Source organism: Enhydra lutris, unplaced genomic scaffold (assembly GCF_002288905.1).
Source record: "Enhydra lutris kenyoni isolate GAN:26980312 unplaced genomic scaffold, ASM228890v2 scaffoldscaffold82, whole genome shotgun sequence".
In the NCBI taxonomy this organism is placed as follows: domain Eukaryota; kingdom Metazoa; phylum Chordata; class Mammalia; order Carnivora; family Mustelidae; genus Enhydra; species Enhydra lutris.
In genome coordinates, this window is record NW_019154166.1 from 4,512,816 (window position 1) to 4,523,517 (window position 10,702).

The window sequence follows — 10,702 nt, forward strand, 5'->3', positions numbered from 1 at the left end:
TCAATGAACTGTCCTTCGGGGATAGCACTTGCATTTAATACCTTGTACCTGTTTAAGTAAATATAGTTTTTTTTTTAAAAAAGTTGATTTATGATGACACTAATAGCAGATAAACATTAAATGACCTCTATTTAGAAAATCAGAGCTTTAAAGAAAAGTATCCTTCTTTGTTCTCAGGACGGACTTTAGGTACATCGGTGGTCAGGCTAGCACCAAGAGTTTTCATTCCATTCCACCCTCCTGCACAGTTGCAGACTTTCCCTTCTGCGTCATCAGAACTTGTTCTCAGGAAAGGATCCTATGATCTTGTTCGCATCTAGGTGTAGATAACCAATGAAATGTGACATGTTTTCCTGGCTAGATTCATTTGATTTTTATGATCCTGAGTCCCAGAAAGGAAAATTTTTAGTGAGGAATTGGGTAGGAAGATCCAGTTCAGGTAGGAGAAACTATCCTGATCACCCCAATAAATGTGTAATGGTGCTTTGGGTTTTGTACACTGAAGTTCTCTGCCCACTCCACCAGTCCCACCCTTAGGAGGGGGCAGCTCCCTGGAGCTGCCACCAGCCTCTTGTCCCTTTGCCTCTTATTTGATTCCCAAGATGGGCTTGTCTAGGGAGGAGAAAGAGTTGCTGAGGAGCTTGTATTGTGATGGTTCTGGAAACCCTGGGAAAGCAAGAAATAACAAAAAATGACTCAGAGTTTCCTAGCCTAGCTACCAGCACCCATGTGACTTTGGACAGATAGTTTAATCTCATGAGTCTCAGTTTATTCATCTATAAGAGGAGGTGTTGATAGTACTTAAATGTTACACATGAAAAAAATGGTAGTTCTCCTAATTATTGAGGTTAATGGGTTTATCTACGAGCTGTACCAGGAGCTCAATAAAGCCCATGATAAGTCTGGAGTGCAAAATAGGTGGTATATCTATATTTTAAGGGTGTTTTTGAGGCTTATGATTTTTCACTCTTTTTTGTGGCAAATTAAACATGAATAGAGGCATATTTTTTTCACCAAATTATTTTGTTTGCAATAAATATATTTATACTAAACTTCAAGATGTACCATAAGTCAGAGAGTCTGACCTCTGTTTGAAGTCTGCATAAAGGATCCTGCTTGGGAACCCCTTCCTGCAGATGCGGATCCCTTCCAGCACCCCGTTACACCGCAGCTGGTGCAGGACAAGTTCATGCTCCATGGCCCCTGAAAGTATACATATGGATTACACTGCAGAGTTGTTGTTGTTGTTTTTAAAGGAAATGTGGCAGTCCTGCTTTGTGCCTTCACTCTAGAGCTTCTTACCGGGAGTCTTTGTTTCATTGGGGATGATACAGCGCACAAAATGAGGATGGGTACTCCTGAGGTTGGTCATCAGTTTGTTCAAGTTCTCCTGTAAGGTCAGGAAAGAGCCCGTTATCCCCAACTTTCGCCATGGTTGTGGGCATTTGGCGATGTCTATAAGTTCGATGTTTATGGCTGAGTTGAATGACCGGTATGGATCATTTCCATGTAAAGTAATAGCTTGCTATCCTTCTCCAGAGATGTAGGTTTCTCCTCATTACCTCTTTCTCCCCTTGAGTTGGAAGGAGTTACATATGGGAAGAAGCTTGACACAGGCCGTACTTCCTCCCTGGTCCATGGCTTCCCACATACACTTACAAGGCCATTGCTTTCTTATACAAGATGACCACACTTTCTTCTACCCGGCTCCATGGTTCTCCAGGGACGACATGTGAGCCTGCACCACACTGCTTTTTCTCATAAACATAGCTCTCCTTTCTAACCCAGTTAACTCTTAGGGCATAAATGTTATCTAAAGGGGAACAATCTTACCAGCTATAATTGAGGACTGACCAGATTAAGGACAAGAATACCCTATTAAATTTCCTATAGGCTAGCTGCTAGATTTTCATTAGCCTTACTGTTAATTTAATCTCTCTGAGTACCATGTCATTCATTGCTTAGTCTTATGACTCAGCCAGACTATGAATGGTAGAATATTCAGTTTTATAAAATTTCCTATAAAATATTTGGCATTGTGTTCCTTGGCATGAAAGATGAGCTAATAATTTCTGAGTAATTTGAACGTCTTCTCTCCAAAACTAGATTAACAGATATCATTAATCAGTGTCAGTCTTCCTCAGTGACTTGTGGAAAGAACTCTGTGGTTTTAAAAACAAATTCCTAAAGGAAGTGGGGAGTGTCAAAAACAGTTTCTTCCTTACTCTGAAAAGGGCAGACACGGTCTGGAAAGAAGAGCCTTTCTTCTTGCCACCTTTCTTGGCACCACCACTCGCCTCTGGAGAGCAAATAAGAAAAGGTGTCATTCAAGTGTGGTTTTGAACTGACAGGGCTATTTCTTGCTTGTTTATTGCCAATTTCTGCACGCATCTGATGGAGCAGTTTTTGGACACTACTGGCCTCTCCACTGGAGCCCAAATGACACTTAGCTGTCAACTAAGCTTGTATCCACTATTTGTGATTTTTTTCTTCCATTAGAAGATGAAGTAAAGGGCATTCACTTCACCATATAAAAATGGATCCTTAATGTTAGGACATGTGGAGACAAAATAACTTCAAAAATCATTAATAGAAGCTAGTCTAGATAGGCAGAAGGTTGTCATTCCATTGTCTTAAATATCCCCAGATACTCAATATCCAGCAGACGTGGAGGAAGAAGTAGGAAAGAATCATAGAAGCTGAGGCTTTTCATTGGTTGAGATCATAACAGTTTCTCTCTAACCCTTTGCAGTAAGTGAGACACAAATGTATGATTATAACGCAGCCTACTTAGTCAAAACTTGGAAGAACAATGGATCTGGCTCTGCAATCCTTCTGGCAGGGTTATGAGATCAGCCTCAAACTAACAGCACTTTTTGGAATACCTAGAGAAAGTGTTAGGATTCTTGAATATTACCTGCTTCAGCAGTTTGAGCCCCAGAGAAGAGGAAAGCTAGAGTTTTCACTGAAGACTTCTGGTACAGCCCAACCACGGTCTCGTTCAGGGGGTCCTTGTTCTTGTCCAGCCAGCCGGTGATGTTGTAGTCCACGGTGCCGGCATAGTGGATCAGTGAGAAGTGAGCCTCAGCCTTGCCTTTGACAACCTTGGGCTTCTGGAAGTTGGCCGACTTTCCAATATGCTGTTCATACAGCTTGTTCTTGAAGGAGGTGTCTGTGGCCTTGGGGAACATGCACTCTTCTTCCAGGATGGAGAAGATGCCCATGGGCTACATTAAAGCAAAACAAAATGCATATAGGGTAAATATGAGCTGTAAGATGTGCCAAGGAGTTTATGAGAAGACGTTACTGAGTGGACAGTTCAGAAGACCTTCTCGATGAGCTCGATGCAAGCAGCCAGGTCCATCCCGAAGTCGATGAAGGTCCACTCGATGCCCTCCTTCTTGTACTCCTCCTGCTCCAGCACGAACATGTGGTGGTTGAAGAACTGTTGCAGCTTCTCGTTGGTGAAGTTGATGCACAGCTGCTCCAGGCTGTTGAACTAAATAAATACATGAGTTCGCTTTTCTCTTGAGCAAGTTGAGCATTTTTAAATGTAGGACTTCTTAATTTAAAAATATATGTCGAATAGCCTTTAGATTACAGATATCAAAATCATGGTACCCGGAAGCACTATGAAATCTATTGTTTTCTCTGCTGCCATTTTACTACAGAATCCTAGATCATATTAAAGCTCTTGCCCTGCACTGGCTTAAGCTCACTCAGGGATTTTTCTGAGTTCCCACTTCATCATTTCATGTTTATTCCATTATCTTCTCCATTTTCCATTGACACAATTAAGAGCTAATGGGCAACCTATTTGGAGTTGGCTGCGAGGGGTCTCTGTTGTATGGAAATCACCAGTGTCTGCTTTGCAAGTAGACAATAATTGACACTGTTGTTCTTCTTCATTGGAAATTAAAACAAAATCAAGATACCAGCTATCATATACAGTGCGATAACACACTAGTGTTAAAAAACAACAACAACAACAACAACAAAAACCAGACACCAAAATGTTAACATTAACTTGATATAAATAGTGGTGTTAATAGGGGACCCTTCCCCTTGATTTGGTGTATTTTCTACAATGTCCGACTTTTGCTTTTATAATTAGAAAGAGATAAATTTCCTAAAACTGTAAGCAGGAAAACTATATTTCATCAAATAGGGATTTTTATCTTACAATATCCCATTAATGAGAATAAATGCTGACTTTATAAATTACTACTCTTTTTTTCTCTGTTCTTCTTGTCTTGTCTAAGTGTTTTTCAATGACTTCCCCCACCATATATTCAGAACATGTTATATGTTTCACGGGATTACTTTGACATTTTTATGTTAACTTCATTTGGCGCTGTGAGAGTTATAGGGCTACCTCCTCCCCCTGACACTGAGCTGGCTCCTAACCCTCTTTGGGTCCCATAGCAACTCAGAGTGCTCATCAAGTGCATGGTCTGTCATAGAAGGGGGACTGCCACTGCAGTAAATGCTTAGTAGTTACCCCATCATTCTCTTCTAAGGTTCAGCATAGCTTTTTGGGAGTAGTGAGAGAGGGTTATAATATTCACAGATTTCTTCTTATTGATATTTCTGTTGCCATACTGTAAAATCCCCTTACCAACCAGTTACCAACTCACGTCAAAGATCTCAAAGCCGGCGATGTCCAACACCCCGATGAAGTACTGCCTGGGCTGCTTGGTGTCCAGCTGCTGGTTGATACGGGTGACCATCCACAGGAACATCTTCTCATAGATGGCTTTGGCCAGAGCACCCACAGCATTGGTCACCTTGAAAAACAAAAATATATCTCTTGAGGTTATCAGAGGACTGTAAAAATGCTTGATTCCTGCCTGTGAATTTGAATTATGCACCTACCTGCTCTACCGTCTGGCCTTTGGTGACGTACTCATTGCCAACCTTGACCCTGGGGTAGCAGAGGGCTTTAAGCAGGTCAGCAGAGTTCAGACCCTGGAGATAGGCCGCCTTGTCAGCAACTGAAAGGAAGAAAGGATAAAACAATGTTATTATGGCCCAAGGCAACCCATTTTCTCAAAAAAAATGTTTTTAAGCTACAGACATTTTGTGCAGTGTTTTCAGAATATCTCTTTGAGCATTCTTACCCATTTCTTTTTCACTAAGTTCAAGACTTTTATTATGGGTAGTGTGCCCTAAGGAACTTCATAGATGATAGAAAACATCTATTTAACACAATGCTTCACATACTATATTATCTGGGTATACTTTAAAACTCAATTCTTAAAAATGATTTTGTCTTCCTTGAAAAACTCAAGGGTAACAAGTTAAGAATGTGATTTTCAAACAAAAAATCGGGGATGACTTAGTTGGTTACCTTCGGTGCCATCTGGCTCAGCCTGTTCTTCCCGCTGCTTCTGCTTGAACTTCAAGTTCCCGTAATGCATCACAGACCCTGTGAGCTTGTAGATGGAAACTTTCTCATCATTAGTGAAGCCCAGAATATCAATAGCGCTCTGCCAATATAACCAAGAGAATAACTGTTAGGTTTATGATCCACATGCTTACTATGCATTGTTCACATTCTGATTCCTGACATGTTGGTCAAACTGAGGAAATTATCATTGCTGATGGGGGTGCAAGGAACACTTTAGAGAGGGCTGTTGATTAACCAAAGGCTAGTGGGAGTTAATCAACCAAAGGCCAGCACTGAGCTTTAGAATTATAGGTGCAGACCCTATATCTGCAAACCCTAGCAGATTGAAGAAGGAAACTTAAGATAGAGAACAAGATAGTAAACTTAAGGAACTTATTGTTTTTGAGAAGTGGTATGGATCTCATTCATGTAGATTACCCAAAAAAAAAAATGTGGTTTAGATAAATTCAGAAATGATAGACCTTTAAAAGTCACGTGTTGTGGGGGCACATCTTCATCTTTTTGGCTGACTTCAGGTGGCACATCCGTGCTCAACTTTGAACCCTCTTTTGCTATTTCTACTAGAAACTGAATATTTATCTGGAGGGACCATTGCTCTAACCCAACATCATCATTCTGAGTTTCTTGTGTTGCACTTACATCTGTGGCCATCAGTTCTTCTTGATCATCAATGCTAGCCACACTGATCTCCCCTTGACTGACAAATGGGTAGTCATATGGGTTGGTGGTGATCAGAAGCATTTCTAAATACATGGAACAGAGAAAAGGTAAGCAGAATGAACCCCTTCATTAAAACAAGAGATATCTAGACAAAGTCTAAGACAATCTATAAAGCTCAAGAAGATTATCACATACTGGGACAAGTTATATCTGTAAGAATGATCAGCACAGTGCTGACTATTAAAAATCCAGAATTGGAAACAACCTAAATATCCTTTAAAAGGTATTGCTAAATAAGTTATGCTTATCTCTAGAATATAACATGATGCAACCATTAGAAATAATAATGTGGAGCTATAATTGGTGACATGGAAAAAAACCATGATACGGTATTGCTCGATGAAAAAAGTATATCACAGAAGAACACTGACATAGGATTCCAGTTACTGTATGTCTGAGTATCTATATGTACAGAAAATGAGTACAATGATATTCACCCAAGTGTTCACAGTGGTTATTTCATAGTGATAGGATTTGAAGGTGCTAAATTTTTGCTTTTCATTTCTATAATCACAATAAACTCACAAAACTACTTTTGAAATCAAGGTGATAAAACTGACAAAATTCAGTCATGGAATACTAGGAGATGGAGAGGGGCTGGTGCAATCATTCTAGAAAGGGATTATGACATTTCTTACCAATTAGTTCTGGTTTCTTGTTCGATGTGATCTGATAAAAAATATGATAGCTCCTTTCAGCCTTAAGCTGGAAAGTAACTCTAGACTTCTCTAGCAGATCTGGAAGGAAATAACCAACAGGGCAATACAAAAATTCATGTGGGATGCACATTTTACTTTGGGTTGACTTTGTAGGTTATAGGAAGCAGAAATGACTATAAAGGAGATCCAAGCACTCACATGTTTCAATATCAGCAGAAGCCAGCTTCCCTGTGGTGCCAAAGTGGATTCTGATGAATTTACCCTTGAAAGGAAAACTAATATTACTACTTTGTTTTCAAATCATATCAAATCTTTGGGAAACTCAATATACTTGGAATGCTAATGGGTTGATATTAAATCAATCCAGAGACTGATTGTATGAGTCAGAAAAGGTATATCTCCTGTTTCTTTAGGTAAAAGAATTTTATCTTTGATTTTCATATTGTAAATAATTGTAGGTAATGACAGGTGAGAAAGAACTCAGATATAGGGTCACATATCTTTTTAGATGGGACTCGGATCCATGTTATTACATGCTCAGAGGGAAAGGAGAAGCCCGATGCAGTATAATGTGAACGAAAAAGATTTAAAGAACATATTCACAAACACCCCATATACTGTGACCAGTGAACAGTGCCCGTACTTGTGTCTGCAACTTACAAAGCGAGAGGAGTTATCATTCCTCACGGTCTTGGCGTTGCCAAAGGCCTCCAGTAGGGGGTTGGCGCTGATGATTTGATCTTCAAGGGTCCCCTGCAAAGGCAAGAGCGGTCCTTACCTCCATCTAGGGCTCCAGACTTTCCAAGAGCCCTGAGAGTCTAGAGTCTGGCCGCAGACCCACCTGAATTTTGCCAGAGGTAATTTCCTCCTTCTTCTTCTCCCCAGTGACTGCAATTGTTGCAAAGTACTGGATGACACGCTTGGTGTTCACAGTCTTCCCCGCACCAGATTCTCCGCTGTCAAACAAAAACTAAGTGAGATGAAGTTCCAAACCTGGCAACCATCGCAGCCATGAGAAGAAAGCATAAAATTTACTTACGTGATCAGGATTGACTGATTCTCTCGGTCTACAAGAGAGAAATCATAGACATTTAATAGTGGGGTTTTGGTTTTTGTTTTGTATTTTTGTAAACCGTGAGTAAAGTAAAATGGAATAAACTTAGTATTTTTCAGACTGGCCTTTGCAATCCCTAGGGCTTTTCCAGTGCCCCTTCCATGTACCCCAGTACTTCCCCACACCCCACCTCTGACTTCAGGGCATGTGCATCTGTTTAAACAGAACACTGCAACAAAACACCGGACTTTTTTTTTTTTTTTTTTTTTTGTAATATTCTGTCACTAAGGACATATCAGAAGTGGACTGAGCCTTCACTTGGGTTTAGATGACAACTCTAGCAGTGAATAGTGAGTGTTTATTGTAGGTGTAAGAACTCATGAAAAGTAAGCATTTTAACATGCAGGATGGGGTAAATACAGCACAGGTGGTAGCTTTGGAAGTAATCACGGCTTTAGTCATAGTGTGAGGGAAAGGTTTGTTTTACTCTCTTCAAAGACGAGTTCTCTAAGTCCTTTCCCCAGTTAGCTAGGACTAGGCTGGCTGAGGTAGTCTTCCAGGGAGAAGATTCATGGCAAAGCTGTTTTAATACCAAATACACCTTAAAATCTGGAGCGCATGGAGGCTGGCTCAGGATAGGAGCATTTATGCCCTCCCTAATAGAGAGGGCATTCATTGGTCACAGTTTCTGACATTGAGGATAAGACAGGGGCAGATTGTACTCTTCCAGATTTTGGCTCTTGGCAATGGGAGCACAGTTTGTACGTGTGATTGCGTGTGTGCACACACATAAACGTTTGTCATTTTTGCTCAAGCTTTTCTAGTTTCTGAGTCATTCAAAAACAAATTCTCTCACTATGGCCAACCTCTGTTGCCTTTTAGAAGTTGAAGAGACCATGAGCAATTGTGTGATGGTAAGGATTGCAAATCATCTTTTACACCCCCTCCTTCCTGGACCGCCTCCCTCACCAAAACACCAGCCCAACCGAGGGGGCTCAAAGAGCATCCCAAGACCGTTAGTGTCTCTCTCTCCTGTGGTTCCAAAAAGATTATGCACACACAAAGCATTTAACTCACCCGTCAACATGAACTGGTAGGCGTTGTCAGAGATGGAAAAGATGTGGGGCGGGGCCTCCTGGCGCTTCTTGCCTCGGTAGGCGGTCACCACCTCGGGGTTGTAGACCGGCAGCCACTTGTAGGGGTTCACGGTGACGCAGAAGAGGCCCGAGTAGGTCTACCCAAGGGAATGAGAAAGAGCTTTTCCCGTCAGGTGTGCAATTCACTTGTTAAACGAATTCTGACTCAAAGGAGCACTTTAAGGAAGTATCCTACATTTCCTGAAGGCATTGGCATGAAAATTAGTTGGAACTTTCAACAGTGAGATAGCAAGATCCTTGAAGGAAGGGCTCACAGTTTTGACTTTTTATTGTTCCTCTTGGGACTTAGCATAATGATTTTTGGATAATAGGAGCTCCAAAGGATTTTTGTTTTTTGTTTTTGAGGGTTTTTTTTTTTTTTTTTAATGTGTAGGGTGAGACATTTTTACTGTGTTTTAGGAGATATGTGTGTATTTCCTTTGCAGCATTAAGATCGTTCAGATGCATGAAAACAGAAGTTTGGACACAACTGAAGTGCCCAATTATAAAGAGTTGGTTAGGGGAACTGTGGCAATCCTAAGACAGTATGATGCAGGCATGTAATTAAGGATCCAGCAATCCTGGGGCGACATTTGCAGAACACTATTAAGCTATAAAGACACAGAACCCAAAATGATGTAAGTACATCATGATTAAACAGGGAACATTTCAAAATCTTAAACAACTGGAGTAAAACGGGCATGGACCAGTCAGAACAGATGCTAACCCTAATCACGAGGGACACCTGTGTGGGTGTTGTCTGGCTGAGCGTCAGCACCGGCTGAACTACACAAAATTGTCAACGTGATGTAGTAAGTTCAATTGTGTATTATGTGCCAGACCCCTGCAAGGCACCTGGAATGAAGGGTGAGGTACATTCCTTGGGAAGCTCCTGGTCTACGGTCTGTGCTGGGGGAAGACGTGTGAAGGGATGGACCATCAGAGCTGGGGCTGGGGCAGAGACCATAGGACTAGGACACCCCACTCCACCTGGGGAAGATGGGAGGCTTCCTCCAGGGGGTGGCCTTCGTGTACAGGGGACCATAACACACAGATAGAAATTGCTGTCCTTCTGGAAGCTTTCTGAAAATGAGCAAAATTTGGTCTTTAAAAACATTTTTATGCATTGAAGTGTAAGTGTATCATTTCCCCCTGGATGATTCTACAACTAGAACAGGGTGGGGGGTTGCTGAGGTATAAACAGTAGCTGCTCCCGTGTTTGCTCAGGGGACATGTGGCCAACCCACTCCACATGGACAATGGCCTTGCCCAGCTTTGGATGGGAAGACAAAGGATCAAGTACTGGCTCTTGTGTTATGCCTTACAACAGCACTAGTGGACCTTGTAACTCGTTAACTAACTGATGTGCTAGCTAGTTAACATGTGCGATGACTAGTTACAGCACTAGTGAAAGCAAAATGGGTCACTGCTTTTGATCCATTTATATGACAGTGGAAGTAATGGGCTGGCAGGTCCAAGGTCATGGCTATAAAAACCACTTGGGCCGGGGAGGCACTCACGTAGATCATCCAGGCTGCATAACGCTCTTTGAGGTTGTACAGCACGGCGGGCTCGTGCAGGTGGGTCATCATGGCCATGTCCTCGATCTTGTCGTACTTGGGAGGGTTCATGGGGTAGACTTGATCATCTTTCACTGTCAGAGTCTGGCAAACGGGGACGATAACGGCTCAGGTGAGTCGAGAGACCAAACACAAGAACTGAT

The 10,702-nt window shown here is 41.7% G+C and overlaps 1 protein-coding gene across 1 annotated transcript in view; it reads right to left on the minus strand.

The window, feature by feature from the left end:
• Nucleotides 1–10,702, minus strand: part of LOC111161092 (myosin-2-like) — a 38,537-nt gene that overhangs the window by 25,715 nt on the left and 2,120 nt on the right. Inside the window, exons 4-20 of the mRNA XM_022524575.1 lie at nucleotides 10,500–10,643; nucleotides 8,921–9,077; nucleotides 7,829–7,856; nucleotides 7,631–7,745; nucleotides 7,450–7,542; nucleotides 6,988–7,051; nucleotides 6,769–6,867; nucleotides 6,050–6,153; nucleotides 5,351–5,489; nucleotides 4,876–4,994; nucleotides 4,638–4,787; nucleotides 3,329–3,499; nucleotides 2,918–3,227; nucleotides 2,226–2,299; nucleotides 1,303–1,390; nucleotides 1,086–1,203; nucleotides 3–48 (exon numbers count right to left, since the gene is read on the minus strand). Of these exons, the coding sequence (XP_022380283.1) occupies nucleotides 3–48; nucleotides 1,086–1,203; nucleotides 1,303–1,390; nucleotides 2,226–2,299; nucleotides 2,918–3,227; nucleotides 3,329–3,499; nucleotides 4,638–4,787; nucleotides 4,876–4,994; nucleotides 5,351–5,489; nucleotides 6,050–6,153; nucleotides 6,769–6,867; nucleotides 6,988–7,051; nucleotides 7,450–7,542; nucleotides 7,631–7,745; nucleotides 7,829–7,856; nucleotides 8,921–9,077; nucleotides 10,500–10,643 (2,019 nt within the window). The remainder of the gene's footprint in view (nucleotides 1–2; nucleotides 49–1,085; nucleotides 1,204–1,302; nucleotides 1,391–2,225; nucleotides 2,300–2,917; nucleotides 3,228–3,328; nucleotides 3,500–4,637; nucleotides 4,788–4,875; nucleotides 4,995–5,350; nucleotides 5,490–6,049; nucleotides 6,154–6,768; nucleotides 6,868–6,987; nucleotides 7,052–7,449; nucleotides 7,543–7,630; nucleotides 7,746–7,828; nucleotides 7,857–8,920; nucleotides 9,078–10,499; nucleotides 10,644–10,702) is intronic.